The sequence below is a fragment of the Sinocyclocheilus anshuiensis genome, unplaced genomic scaffold (genome assembly GCF_001515605.1).
Source record: "Sinocyclocheilus anshuiensis isolate Anshui unplaced genomic scaffold, SAMN03320099.WGS_v1.1 scaffold1491, whole genome shotgun sequence".
NCBI classification, from domain to species: Eukaryota; Metazoa; Chordata; class Actinopteri; order Cypriniformes; family Cyprinidae; genus Sinocyclocheilus; species Sinocyclocheilus anshuiensis.
The window spans coordinates 446,200-461,920 of NW_015555706.1; the positions used below are offsets into that span (position 1 = coordinate 446,200).

Sequence of the window (15,721 nt, forward strand, 5' to 3'; positions counted from 1 at the left end):
TATATGCACACAGATGGTTGGAGAGCAGGTGTATATTTAATAATCGCAACAGACTTAGTTGTGTCTGATCTGTCATGAGCTCAGATTCATTAAAAATAGGTCCTGAACACCTCATCGAGATGTTTTTTTTTTCCTTTCTGATGAGCCAGAGACCACAGAAAAAATGCATTTAATTACCGCAGACCTCGATGTGGAAAAGCATTCGAACATTCCTGATTTTGAGCCTGCTCTCTCGCAGCGTCTCGATAGCTGGATGATAGATACAATAACATGTTTGCCACATGCTCGTGAATAATTGCATGTCTGTGTCTCGTCCACAGAAGCGGCAGCCTTTGCCCCTGTCGCCGCAGAACTACGAGGTTAACTTACCCACCAGCTTCCACCAAGCCTCAGCTGGATACGGCGTTCCCAACCACACGCCACCCATCAGCACCACGGATGGCATCATGGGTAAGAGTCTCCACCCTGACGCCACCACAAACCAGAGAGCAGCGCTCGGCTTCACTGCTGCGTCTGAGTCACTCACATTCACCTGTAAACTTGAGCTTCATTCTCTGTTAGCAGTCAGCAGAGCTGGAAACACAGGCAGCTCCGGCGCGGAGATCGGGAAAGCTCTCGCTTCGGTGAGTTTGGGGTTTTGCAGTGTGACATTTACAGTTTAATGCGGTGATAAACTAGTGGTTGACCATTTCTCAGAGGCTAGTTATCACTAGTGGAGTAAGCAGTGGCTGATATGGATGATCATTTTGAGATACGACTTAATTACACATTTATTGTATTATTTATTCAAAATTTACTTTGAAACTGTATGGATTTTTGGGCAAAATTTGTTAATCGTCAAATTGGCTAATTATCGACTGGTTAATCAAGTTTGCTTGATTCTGAATGTAAGAATAGCCAAATTTTTTTTATTAATAATGATTTTTAATAATTTTAAGAATTAAATAGTTTTAATTGGCAATGCCACACAGGATGTTGAATTGGAATGACAGGAAGAGGAATTTCCTGAATTGCAGTTTTGTGACTAAACATAAATAATTGGATTAATTAATCAGAAGTTATTTGATTATGCATATTTGTTCATTCATAAATTATTGTAGTGTTTTTTTTTTTGTTTTTTTTTAATTAGTTTTTAGGTTTCAGTTTTCCATTTTTATTTTTTAATTTGTTAAATATTTAGTATTTTTAGTAATTTACTGTTATTTTAATTCGTTTTTTTCCTAATATGTTTTTGTTTTTATACATTTTTATTTCAGTTTCAAGAATATTTGTTAAATATTTAGTATTTTTAGTAATTTACTGTTATTTTAATTCGTTTTTTTCCTAATATGGTTTTGTTTTTATACATTTTTATTTCAGTTTCAAGAAATTAGATTTCTTCAACTTAAATGAAAATTTTTTTAAAATGTTGCCTTGGCAACTAACTGAAGTTATTATTATTATTATTATTTACATTTTATTTCAGTTAATGTTTTTTATTTTTTCAATTAAAGTAATCGTTTACACACAAATTAATTTTTACACATTTTCTCAATTGATGAAACGTAATTCTCTAAATTTAGTCCAAACCACTAATAGCATAAAGACTAAGTTTAATTTAATTGCCGCTCAAATTGCAGCACAAAATGTTCACTACATTGTTTTGAGAACTTCATGAAAATAAATATTAACAGAAATTATTTGTATTGTTTATATAATGTTTTCTGGAGCCATAAAATAAAAGTTTACACACACACACTCACACTCACACACACACACACTCACTCACACACACACACACACACTCACACACATATATATAATTTTCTGTATGTAGATATTGATGATAAATATCATGTGATTATTTCTGGAATTATTCCGGATCATTGGGGACAGTCTGGGTGATTCATACTGAAAAATGTATTAATAATAACACATACTGATAAACACAACAATTGTGTATCTCTTTCAGCTCCACCATTTACTTAATTTCGTCTCTTGTGCTTTTTAGATATATCCCTCTGACAGTAACGGCAACAGCTTCTCCTCGAGTCCCTCCACTCCTGTGGGCTCTCCTTCAAATGTTGCTGGTGGGTTTCCTGAAGGGTCATGTCTTTGTAAACGGCTCCGTAGTGCCATCTGCTGTGGGGTTGCACACGAGGCTGTATTGATGTCTGTGTTTGTGTTTTCAGCTTCTGCATCTCAGTGGCCCAAAGGCTCTTCTCAGCCTGCGCCGTCGCCTGGTTTTGAGCCCGGACTGCAGGCGCTGGTACGTTCCTCTGCATCACCGTAGAGCAGAAAAACTAGAGATTAAAAAACATTTTACTGTGAGCTGTGTTGCACATGATATATGCATGTATTGTATTTCTAGAAACATCACACATTATTTATGATCAATATTTGAAATACACGTATAGAGACTTTTAATTTATTTTGTAGTATTTTGCTTCATTTAATATATTAAGTTTCACTTTATGGTTCCAGATAGATTAAGAACGGTTATTTTACACTTAAACATCCATAATGCTCCAGTTGAGTTATATTAATAATGATGATAATAATAATAATAATAATATATATATGAAATCACCTATGAACATCATACAACATGGATAATAATAAAAAAAATCACAATATTTATGATAATTTATGTATAGTGAATTTCATTATATTTAATAAATCAACTTTTTATATTTATTTTTTAAGTTCAATGTGTTGAACCTGGGTTTTATAATTAAAACTAAAACCATTAAAAAATTATTTTCATTACTTGTAATGCATATTAAAGAAAATAAAATGTTTTTTTTTTTTAATTTCAGCTAGTTTCCATGGCAACTGAAAAAAAATTCATGAAAACTAGACACACACACAAACTACTAAATACACCACTAAAAACAACAAAATTACTAAAACTTTGAAGTTCAAAAAAACTGAAAATATAGAAATAAAACTGATTCAAAATATTAATAAAACTATAAAAGTATCTCATCTGAGCAGCAAAATTAACATTTGTTTTGATGGCTGTTAATGGTTTTGACCGTTTTTGAACAAAATTATAGAAATATGTCTAATCAGCTGATAAAAATTTATTAAAACAAATAGGCATAAATCACATTTTTTCCTCTATCTCTATTAGGCTCGCAGAAATAACATCTTCGTTGCCAGTCTCTGTTGCATACGGTCTCGTTGTGCATTTGATAATCTTTGACTCTCTGTCAGCTTAAGTAATTTGTGTTTTTTGCAGAATAAGATGGATGACCGTCTGGGTGAAGCGCTGCATGTGTTGAGGAATCATGCTGTGGGCGCAGACATGCACAGTTTACTGAGCGGACATCCGGCTGGTGCCGCGGCTCTGGGCTCCATCAGCCAGGCCTTCGGGCTCATCAGCCGTCTGCCGGGCCTGGTGAGTGTTTGTTAACGTGGCTCTGTTTCCAACCCTTGTGAGATGCCTGCTTAGGGCCCTATGAAATCTGCTTTATTTTTTCACGAATTTGCTAAATTAAATTTTAGTAATCAAAGCATATTTAATCAATGAAATCATGAAACTTATACATACTTAAACATGTATAATTTAAAAACAAGCTTTACAAAAATTACAAATGCCCTTTGAAAGCATTAAACGTTTTACAAAGCATTAAAAGTTTTACAAAAAATTAATTTTTAGGGCCCTATGAAAGCAGTTTTATTTTTTCACAAATTCTGTTGTTTACATTTTTTTAATAGATCAAGTATTTTTTTAATAATCAATAAGGATGTGTAATAATTTGAATTCACAATTAACAATTTAATTATTTATAAAAAAATTAATAACAATAATAGTGCACTAAGAATTTATGCTTTATTTTTTCACTGTTGTCAGTTTTCATTTTTCTGGATTGTGTTTTATGATTTAATACAAATTTATGATCAAAAACAGTGTTAATCAAATTGATTATTTATTAACATTGTAACAATAACTGTGCCCTATGAAATAGGCATATTAGACTTGTTTCTCTAAATTTAGTTGAAAACTGTCAAAACAATTAGCTGCCATCAAAACTAATTTTAATTTTGCTGCTCAGCAAGAGAAAATGTAGTGAAAACAAATATTGACAATTTAACCGTCTCCTGCTCTTTCCTCTAGATGTCAAATCACAGTGATGACGCGGCAGGTTTACCACAGTCCAGTGCCCTGCTGCAGGGACACCACGCCCCCCATCAGGCTCCGCCCACTTCCCAGTCCGACGCCTTTACCAGTCAGTGCTGCTTTTTTAATTGTAATGCTTATTTCATGACATTTAATTGATTGAGATTCATAAATGATGTGCTTTGTGCAAGTATTTTAGTAGACAAGCATGCAAAATGTTTTTTGTATCATGCATGCTTTTCAGACACGACTTATCTGTAGCTCAAACATGGTGTTAGAAACGATGAGTTCATGGGTTCGATTCTCAGGGAATGCATGAACCGATAAAATGCATACCTTGAATGCAATGCAAGTCGCTTTGGATAAAAGCATTTGCCTAATGCATAAATGTACGTTCATAAGTAATTTAAACATCCAGAAATCAAACTCTTCACCTTTAAAGAATTACAGGATGATTTCACAGTGCTGTTGCCGCCGCACAGTGTGATCAGCATTTTCTGTTGCTAATCTCACCTTGTTTTTGTCTGTCAGGTCTTTCTCTGCCTCGTTCCTCCAGCTCGGAAATAAAGCGGGAAGATAAGGAAGACGATGAGAACCTGTCTATTGGAGATAAATCAGAGGACGAGAAGAAAGACGGAAAAAGCCACACGCGAACGAGGTACCTGCCGCCCCGCGAACCTTCATTTAGTTCCAGGAGAAATAAATATACAGTACAGGTCAAAAGTTTGAAATTAAGATTTTTAAAAATGTTTTTGAAAGAAGTCTCTTCTGCTCATCAAGGCTGCATTTATTTAATAAAAAATACAGTAAAACAGTAAAATGTTTTTAAAATTTAAAATAACAATTTTCTATGTGAATATCTGTTAAACTGTAATTTATTTCTGTGATCAAAGCTGAATTTTCAGCATCATTACTCCAGTCTTCAGTGTTACATGATCCTTCAGAAATCATTCTAATATACTGATTTGCTGCTCAAAAAACATTTCTGATTATTATCAATGTTGAAAACAGTTGTGCTGCCCAATATTTTTGTGGAAACTGTGATACATTTTAGTTTTCAGGATTCTTTGAATAGAAAGTTCAAAAGAACAGCGTTTAATTGAAATATAATTTTTTGTAGCATTATAAATGTCTTTACTGTCACTTTAGACCAATTTGCTGTGTCCTTGATAAGTATTTTCTTTTTCTTAAATCTCATTTACCCCAAACTTTTGAATGCTAGCGTATCATGATTTCTACAAAAATAATAAGCAGCATGAACTGTTTCAACACGTTTTTTGAGCAGCAAATCAGCATATTAGAATGATTTCTGAAGGATCATGTAACACTGAAGACTGGAGTAATGATGCTGAAAATTACAGGAACAAATTGCATTTTACAATATGTTCACACAGAAAACGGCTGTATTTGCAAAATAATTCACAATATTACTGCTTTTTTGACTCTATTTTTGGTCAAATAAATGCAGCCTTGGTGAACAGAAGAGACTTCTTTCAAAAACACAAAAAAATCGAATTCAAAACATTTGATTGCTAGTTGCTAAGGTTGCAGTTGATAAGAGTTGCATCTGTAAACATTCGATATACTCATCGTTCCCACCTCCAGCAGCTTCTGATTGGTCCGTTGTAAAACATTGACATGAGGTACACGTCGTCCCTGTCAGTGTGCCCTGATTGTTTTGCCTGTAACCCCTCTCAACCCTTTGTTCCTTTGACCCATGAAGTCAAGATGACGAAGATGATGACGAGGATTTGCCGATTGAGGTGAAGGCGGAGCGGGAGAAAGAGCGGCGCGTGGCCAATAACGCCCGTGAGCGTTTGCGTGTGCGCGACATCAACGAGGCCTTCAAAGAGCTGGGCCGCATGTGCCAGATGCACATGAACAATGAGAAAGCTCAGACCAAACTGCTCGTCCTTCACCAGGCCGTAAACGTTATTCTCAACCTGGAGCAGCAAGTGCGAGGTCAGTGTGTGCGGCTGACCTCCGATCAGTGCTCAGGCATGAGATCTCAGACACCACGGAGATCCGTCTGTGCTCGGGACACCTGAATGGGTCGCAAGGGGTGGAGGATGGATTTGTTGATTAGAGATATTAAATGCTTGATGGATAAATGCATATGCATTGAATGCATAACGTTCTGGGTTCAATACAAGTTAGATTATTTTAAGGCAAGACACTACAAGCAAAAATGAACTGGTTAGTTTTGAGATTTTGGGCTTTTTGGTTTTTCATAATGTGTTTCAGACTAGTGGAAAGAAAACACCTAAAATACACTTTTAAATGTTTATTTGATCTATTTGTGTCTGTAGATTTTAATTACAAAACATATATTTAAAAGTTTTTTCTCCACTTCAGCAGCACTTGCATACACCAAAACTTAGTTTTATTCCTCTCTATATTCTGAAAGTTTTTACTGAGGGTTTTGTTCATATATCATTCACAATGATTTATATAACATTTTATTCCTAAAAACATGGCGAAAATGCATTTCTTTAAAAGCTATAATATTTTTTCCTCCACTTCAGCAGCACTTGCATACACCAAAACTTAGGGTTTTATTCCTCTCTATATTCTGAACGTTTTTACTGAGGGGTTTGTTCATATATCATTCACATTGATTTATATAACATTTTATTCCTAAAAACATGGCGAAAATACATATCTTTAAAGGCTGTGAGTTTTTTTCTCCACTTCAGCAGCACTTACATACACCAAAACTTAGGGTTTTATTCCTCTCTATTTCGCTCCGCGGCAGATCCCACAGGCCTCCTGAAAGCCACTGACATTGTAATGAAATTGAAATTGCGTGTCCGGTCACAATTAGCGAAAGATTCTCCGGATCGGTCGCGTCCCGCTCTCCTCTCCGCACCACTGGATCCCTCTCTGCATCCCTCGTTTAACTGGAATCAGTGCAGTTTTAATCGGCCACTTCCAATTGGTCTGGAATTTAAAATGCAGCATTTGTTTCTTCTTTTGAACCCTTAAGTATTTGTCTAATGTTTAACATGTAAAACAGGATTAATGACACTAGAGTTTTGCAGGGAATTTTTTGTAGGGCATGTTAAAATTGTGGTAATTGTCTTTGGTGAAACAAAAAAAAATTATATATACAGTAGTCAACATTTGAAGTGGATCAAAACCTTTCTTCAAAACATGGCGAAAATACATATCTTTAAAGGCTGTGAGTTTTTTTCTCCACTTCAGCAGCACTTACATACACCAAAACTTAGGGTTTTATTCCTCTCTATATTCTGAACGTTTTTACTGAGGGGTTTGTTCATATATCATTCACATTGATTTATATAACATTTTATTCCTAAAAACATGGCGAAAATACATATCTTTAAAGGCTGTGAGTTTTTTTCTCCACTTCAGCAGCACTTACATACACCAAAACTTAGGGTTTTATTCCTCTCTATATTCTGAAGGTTTTTACTGAGGGTTTTGTTCATATGTCATTCACATTGATTTAATTCCTAAAAACATGGCTAAATTGTGTTTTCTTTCTGTCTGTGGACAGTATTTTCTAATTTATGGAGTAATAAAAAGAGAAATCCAAAATCCCCTCTGTATAAACCTTTAACTCTAATAAGTCAACAAAATCAAACAAAAATTTTGAACCTGGCTTTATCCATTGTTCAGGAAAATCTATGCAAATTAGTGCATCTTTAACTAGATAATGCCTCATTTTCATATTTAAACGACAGAAAACTTGATGTAATTAATAAACTGAGGAAGTATGGTGAAATCTATTAGTTAATTGCTTTACCCTATTCACATGTGGTGTCTTGCCTTAAAATATGCCCTAGAAACAGCCTAGCAACACCCTGGCACCCAGCCAAGTTGCATTAAATTCAAGAATATTTCCTTTTAATAGTATCTTAGATTATACAAATTTAAACACATATTATTAAAATATGTAAGTTATTCAAATTGATCTTGGTAGTAATTCTTTTGAGGTACGTTATGCAGTATGTTACGTAAGCTTCCATCCTCCCCGCAGCCCACACAGGTGTCTGTTAAGGGTGATTGTGGGACTGTCTGCACTTTCTGTAACTGTGCATGTGTTTCTATCTGTCATTTCATATTTAGCACTCATCCCTTCCTGTTTTCTGTTCATCTCACCTGCTTGCAAGATTCATGCAACTAACAGACTCAGATTAAAGCTAGATGGGTAGTTAAAGGAATAAATGTAAATTGTCATTTACTCACTCTAGGAACGTTTTGAAGAATGATTGTTGTCATACAATGACTGTCAACTCAAAAAAGCAGCATGAAAGTAGCCCAAATGACTTGTGTGCGTGATATTCCTATTCTTTTGATGTCACATGATAGTTTTATTTGAGAAACAGACCTGAATGTTTCTCATCTGTTGTAGTTATCACATTTTATTCACACCACAACACCAAAGAAACAATTGTGGTGTCATTGATGTCAAACTTGGTGCAAACTATAGAGTTATTTTAGCTTTTTTTGTATGCTATTATAGTTTTTATTTTATATCGTTTTTTTTTTTTTTTTCATTGTTTCTGTATATATATAATATATGATATTTCAGTATAATATTTAAATTTAATGAAATATTTTATTTTCATATTTACATTTTTTCAAATATAAGAAAAGAAAACAAATATTATATATATATTTAATAAAACATAATTACAATATATAAAGTAATATTTATAATTTCATTAAATTCTTCATTAGTTGCAAGGTTCTGTTCAACTTAATGAAACCGAAACGGTTCATTTAGTTGTAGAATGGACTTAATGAGAGGCTAAATGAGTTAACGAGGTGACTAACGAGCGCTTGGTCGCCCCTGGCAGCAGCGTGTCGGAGGAGTGTCTGACGGTGGAGGAGAAGGAGCAGCGCGAGCGAGAGCGGCGCATGGCCAATAACGCTCGGGAGCGGGTTCGTGTGCGCGACATTAACGAAGCCTTCAGGGAGCTCGGCCGCATGGTGCAGCCGCACCTGAAGAGTGACAAGGCTCAGACTAAACTCATCATCCTCCAGCAGGCCGTGCAGGTCATCCTGGGCCTGGAGAGACAGGTGCGAGGTAGGACCAACCCCTGTGAGCCGCCACCGTCCTGCCGAGAAACACCAGACACACACCGCCGCTGCTGCTGCTGAGAGCCGCCGCCGCCGCCTCTTTCCTCGCTTTGGCTGCCGCTCGCTGTGTGTTTGTGTGATGCTGATCTGTGTGTGTCTGATGCTGACCTTTAGCATCTTTCTGCACAAGTCCTGCCTCGCTTAACGTGATTTACGCAAGTAGTGACATTTGCTCACATTAACATTCTTAGCAATCCTCAGTTACGGTTTGAGCTGATTGATTATGATTGGATCAACCAAATATATTAGGATTAATCTAAAAAAAAAAAAACACGTCTAAATCATATTTCACCCAAAAATAAAAAAATAGCAACAACAACACCACAGTACATGTCCAAAAACTATATGTGACCCTGGACCACAAAACCAGTCATAAGTGTCAATTTTTTTAAAATTGATATTTATGCATCATCTCAAAGCTGAATAAATAAGCTTTCCATCCATTGATGTGTGGTTTGTTAGGACAGGACAATATTTGGTCGAGATACAACTATTTGAAAATCTGGAATCTGAGGGTTTTTCAGTTTTTATTTCCAGTTACTAATTCTAACATATTTCAATTAGTTGCCAAGGCAATGTTTTTAACATTTTCTAATCTTCATTTCAATTAACAAAAATGTTTTAATAGTTTTAGTTTTAGTTAATGATAATAACCCTGGTGCAAACATGTCTTGATGCGACAAGTATGAATAAACGCATGCACAGATGAGACTTTCAGTGAATAAAGGTTTAAATAGTAGTCATTTCCTCACAGAACATGATCATGTGACTTCAGAATAGTGCACTAGTCATATGGACTACTATTATAACATGGTGCTTTTTTGTCATTTTTGGAGTTGACAGTTGCACTTGTGCTCATTTCCATAAAAGAAGCTCATGACCCATGATGGTTGAGTAAACTATGACATTTTGATTATTCCTTTAAGACTATTATGAATGCACATCCTGATTTCCACAGTGGAGATCATCTAGATGCTTCTGTTTGTCTTTCCAATTGTTCAGTCCTTTAAAATCTGCCTTCATACATCTTATAGTTTTCTTTTCCGTCCTGTTTGACTGTTGCATGTCTGCTGAGAAAACGCTTTTTCAGCAGGCATTAACCCCGCAGATTAGAAGAGGCGGACTTGTTCTTTTGTGTTTCCTTAATGTTTTACTCGCTTTGGTTTGTGATGGTCTGATTAATGCTTGCATGTCATGTTTAACCCTCTGTTTGCCAGGTTGTTTTTCTTTTTACCCATCTCTCCATCTGTTCTTCAGCCCTTTTCTTTGCAGATACCCCAGCGACTTGACTTACTGCTTTTGTGCTGCAGGGTTAGCAGTGGTGTAAGATCAGGTATTGTAATACTATGGTACTATCAGTTTTGTTAATTACCAATTATGATTTGTGGCATTTCATGACACGTTCATTTTTTTATTATAGAAACCGTGAATGTGAAGTCATACAACTTGATTTATAATTCTCATTATTCGTAAAGGTAAATGTCATTAGATCCTTTACTGTTTATTATGAATAAATAGTGTTACCCTGAGGTATAAATACTTAAAAATATGTACAACAAACTGTATTATATCCTTTTGTTATAATATATTATTATTATTATTATTATTATTATAGTAGTTTAATATTAATATATTACATTTAAATTGTATAATATTATAAATATATAAAAATGAACAAAATATATACAAATATAATATAGTGTTACTATATAAATATGATATTCTTGTTATATAAAAATATTAATATAAACATTAATTTTACATCACATAATATAAAATATATATATAGAGTATAGAATAAAAAGTATAAAAATATATAGAATAACTTTTTTAATATAGTTATATTATAGCATATTATATGATATTCTTGTTATATAAAAATATTAATATAAACACATTAATTTTACATCACATAATATAAAATATATATATAGAGTATAGAATAAAAAGTATAAAAATATATAGAATAACTTTTTTAATATAGTTATATTATAGCATATTAAAAAAATTCATTTTGACATATAAAATTATATTACATTTTAATTGTATAATGTATTATATAAAAATGCAATGTATATAAAATGCATAGTATAACGATTGTTTATGATATAGATATAGCATGTTATAGCATATTAAAAAAATTCATTTTGACATTATATAAAATTATATTACATTTTAATTGTATAATGTATTATATAAAAATGCAATGTATATAAAATGCATAGTATAACGATTGTTTATGATATAGATATAGCATGTAACAGAATAGTGATTTTTTAAAAACATTTTTACATAAAAATAGTGTTAATTTTTAATTGCATAATATATTATATAAAAATACAATGTATAAAATATATAAGAGTTAAAAATACAGTGTAAGTATGTCTTATGCGTCACATTGTGGTGATGAGAATATTTCTCAGTCCAGTAATTCTTTGTTTTTGGGATGAATTATGAGTCTGATGTGTTCTTCTTCACAGGTTTTGTTCTAGTAACTCGAGTAAATCACGTGGTGCTTTCTTCCTCCCACATGCTCTTATCATTATACATGTGTGAATGTTTGAGGAGCTTAATCTGACAGCACAGACTAACATCTGATCTCTGTCGCTGTTTTGTTCAGAGCGTAATCTGAACCCGAAGGCTGCGTGTCTGAAGAGGAGAGAGGAGGAGAAGGTCACAGGAGACCCGCAGATGCTGTCAGGTCTGGGAGGAGACGGACACGGCCATATCTAACATTCAGGTGAGCTTCACATCTGGGATTATGATGCAGTTGAATATTCATGTTGGATTCATGCATTTGCCAGATGCTTTTATCCAGAGTGAGCTGCATTGCATTGAAAGTATAAATTCGATTAGTTTGTGTTCCCTGCGAATCAAACCCAGTGATTTTTTTCTATGTCCTATGAAATCAGTTTTATTTTATTCCCCAAATTCCATTTTGTTTAGTTCCAAATTTCATTTTTTTCTGTTTTAATTATTCAGGATTCCATTTTTTTTTTTTTTTTTTTTTTTTTTTTTTAATTAAAACTGAAACTTGCATAGTTTAACTAAAATTGCTTTAATTGTATAAAATATCAAAATATATATATTTTTTTTTTTATTTGTTCATTTTTCTGAATTCTGTTTAAATGGTTAAATTTAAATTTGATAAACGTTTAACAGTAATTAAATTTTATTGCCCTATGAAATCCTTCTTTTTTTTTTTTTTTCTCTCCCCAAATTAAATTTTTTTCTGTTTTAATTATTCTGGATTCCATCTTTTCCATTTTATTTTTTTTTCTGAATTCTTTTTCGTAGTTAAAATTGTATTAATCAAAATTAAAATCATGAAACTTGTTATTAAAAATGATTAAAAGTTTAACAAAAAAAAATAATTTTAGGCCCTATGAAATACTCCGACAGCATTTTAGTGTCACGTTAAAAAATAAAAATAAGATTATGAGATTAAAGTAATCAAAATTAAAATCATGAAACTTATTATTAAAAATTATTAAAAGTTTAACAAAAAAAAAAAATTTTAGGCCCTATGAAATACTCCGACAGCATTTTAGTGTCACGTTAAAAAATAAAAATAAGATTATGAGATTAAAGTCGTAATATTTTGAAAATAAAAGTCAAACTTACGAGAATTCAGTCGTAGGAATTTTCGAGATTCAAATTATAATATTTTGTGTAAATATATGTGGGATTATTATCAGAAATCTTACCATTTGTCATATACTCGCAGGGACAGTATGCTTGGAAATAATATTTCACGTCTTTTAATGCATTTATTATTTGTATTGTGCAGCCACCCAATAATAGCAACAAGCTTTGCGCTTTTGGTACTTTTAATATAAAACAAAGACTCTACTTTTTATTTTATTTTACTTTATTCTCAAAATATTTTGACATTATTCTCAAAATATTACGACGTTTTTTTCTCAAAATATTACATTAATCTCGTAATCTTAGATTTTTTTTTTTTTAATTTAACGTGGCACTAAAACGTATGGGTGGGAATCACCAGAGGCCTCACGATACGATATTATCACGATGCTTTTGTCACGATACAATATTGTTGCGGTTTTAAATATATTGCGATATTCTGCGATTATATTGCAATTTATTACCTTTTTCCAACTTCAAATTATGTCCCCAAAGGAAAACTTTGCCAACATCTGTTTTAACTAAAAAGAAACATTTCTCAGTTTGTTTATCTCACTTCAGTTTTATTGTTGCAGTGCAAAATGGGATTGTCAAGCAGACAAACTGACCAACACTTTCATGAAAACCTGTCATAAATGTTGTATGCACCTGGCAAACTCAACTATTTGTATGACAGTCTAATCGAGTCCACCTTAGTTAAATGTAAACAGGTATGCACTGCTGTGCTACTACAGGTATTTTGAACAGTGCAACTTGAAATTGTACTAAAAAGTTGTGCAGACCCTTCAGCAATTGGGGCATTTGAAAGTAAATTACTGTTAAATTTTAATTAAATTAAATAAAACATGTAGTCTTACATCTAGGGATGCACCGAAATGAAAATTCTGGGCCGAAACGGAAACCGAAAATTCTGGATGCACTTGGCCGAAAACCGAAACTGCTTTGTAATGATTATTTATTATTTTATGAAATAATATAAAGTAATTTTGTAAGACTTTATTTCAAATTGAACTAAATTTTAATGATACTGAATTAAAAAAAACCCAAGCCAATAAAATAACCACACTTTTACTGAAAGTAACACAATAAAGCTGGACAGAATTTATATTAATATTGATAACCCTTTACAATAAGGTTCATTAGTTAACTACTTTAGTTAATGAACCAAGAATGAACAATAGTTCTTCAGCATTTACTAATCTTACTTCATGTTAATTTCAGCATTTACTAATGCATTATTAAAATCAACAGCTGTGCTTGTTAACAGTTAATGCACTCTGAATTAACATGAACTAACAGTGAATAACTGTATTCTCATTAACTAACATTAAGAAAGATTAATAAATACTGTAATAAATGTATTGTTCATTGTTTGTTCATGATAGTTAATACATTAACTAATGGAACCTTATTGAAAAGTGTTACCTTAATATTAAATATCAATATATTATTTTTATTCACTTCTATGTAACAGAATCAGATATAAGTTGTTGTTGTTGTTGTTTTTTTTGACTAATTATCCAAATAATGTTTAGTCCTACAAAGCTATTATTATCAGGAATATTGAGCGGAGCGTCAAACCGCGCAGTGACGAGGAGAGTGAAACATGCGCGCTGAACACTATTATTATTATTATTATTATATGTAGCCTATATTTTCGGTGCATCCCTACTTGCATCCCCTCCTTGTTTACAAATCCGAAGCAAGTCCATACATCCGCGGGGCTTTCCTGATAACTTTCCGCATGCCGCCCTCTTTATTTTACTAACTTACTGCATGCTGCAGGTGACCCCGCTGACCTCACCAGAAAAAACTCAACACCACCATCTAGTGGATTGTAAAGAAATTGATTTTATTATTCTACCAAATAGTATAATAAAAGATCGATACTTGGCGTCCGAGTATCGATACAGTAATGCCGCGGAAATTATCGCGATACTATGCTGTATCAATTTTTTCTACTAAAACGCTGTCGTAAAATACTCTTTTCCCCACAAATTATTATTTTTTGCAAATTCCATGTTTAAAAATCAAAAATAGTGTCTAATCAATTGAATTCAGAAAACTTTAGCAATTTAATGTCATTCTTACAATAATACGGCCCTATGAAATGTTTTATATTTTTTTAGAAATTGTTGTCTTTTTAAAATTTTTCTGGATTTATGATTTAATATAAAATTATCAAAATTGGTGGTAATCATATAAAGACATAAAACATTAACAATTTAATATCTTTAACCATTTAATTTAAAATCTTTTAAAATGTAATCAAATGCACGTATGCATGCACTTAAAATTAAAACACGGGATAAAAATTGTGTGATTTTTCCCTAAAATTAAATGTTGTGCTGAAGCAAGGAAAAAAATCTGGAATGGATTCATAGTTCATTGTTTCGGCTTCCACCACAAACGTTGCAGTGCGACTCTGTTTTTGCTCAGAATGAATGAAAACCAGCTTTTACATCTTGAACGTCTTTGCAAACGTATTTAGATGAGCTTCTAATGTTGTTTCTGTGTTTTTTCTCAGATCCTGATGTAAGGAAGCTCTCCGTCGACGTGGCCTTATCTTCCCGTTCTTGTTCCAGAGTCCACACACACACATACACACACATTCGTGATTTATATACTATAAACAGATGTGTTGAAGACACGCACACACACACACACACAGTAACTTCCCGAGCTGCTCGTTGGGCTCGTGATCATGGACCATCGGTGGAAACAGCGTCTGCGAGCTCGGACCGTCCTGCTGTTTGATGCTGTGATGTTAGATTTACAGTGTGCTGTTCTATAGCACACACACACACACACACACACACACACACACACACACACACACACACACGAGCAAGCACACGC

The 15,721-nt window shown here is 33.2% G+C and overlaps 1 protein-coding gene across 6 annotated transcripts in view; it reads left to right on the top strand.

The window, feature by feature from the left end:
• Positions 1-15,687, top strand: part of LOC107671808 (transcription factor E2-alpha-like) — a 45,261-nt gene extending 29,574 nt beyond the window's left edge. The window contains exons 11-20 of one of the 6 annotated variants that reach the window (XM_016464781.1): positions 321-450; positions 562-623; positions 1,991-2,069; positions 2,172-2,248; positions 3,224-3,382; positions 4,103-4,214; positions 4,637-4,763; positions 5,829-6,067; positions 11,835-11,954; positions 15,390-15,687. In XM_016464781.1, the coding sequence (XP_016320267.1) occupies positions 321-450; positions 562-623; positions 1,991-2,069; positions 2,172-2,248; positions 3,224-3,382; positions 4,103-4,214; positions 4,637-4,763; positions 5,829-6,067; positions 11,835-11,947 (1,098 nt within the window). In that variant the 3' untranslated portion in view covers positions 11,948-11,954; positions 15,390-15,687. Of the gene's footprint in view, positions 1-320; positions 451-561; positions 624-1,990; positions 2,249-3,223; positions 3,383-4,102; positions 4,215-4,636; positions 4,764-5,828; positions 6,068-8,931; positions 9,162-11,834; positions 11,955-15,389 lie in introns of all 6 variants that reach the window. The other 5 variants (XM_016464783.1, XM_016464784.1, XM_016464778.1 and 2 more) reach the window with 5 other exon arrangements.
• The last annotated feature ends 34 nt before the right edge of the window (positions 15,688-15,721 follow it).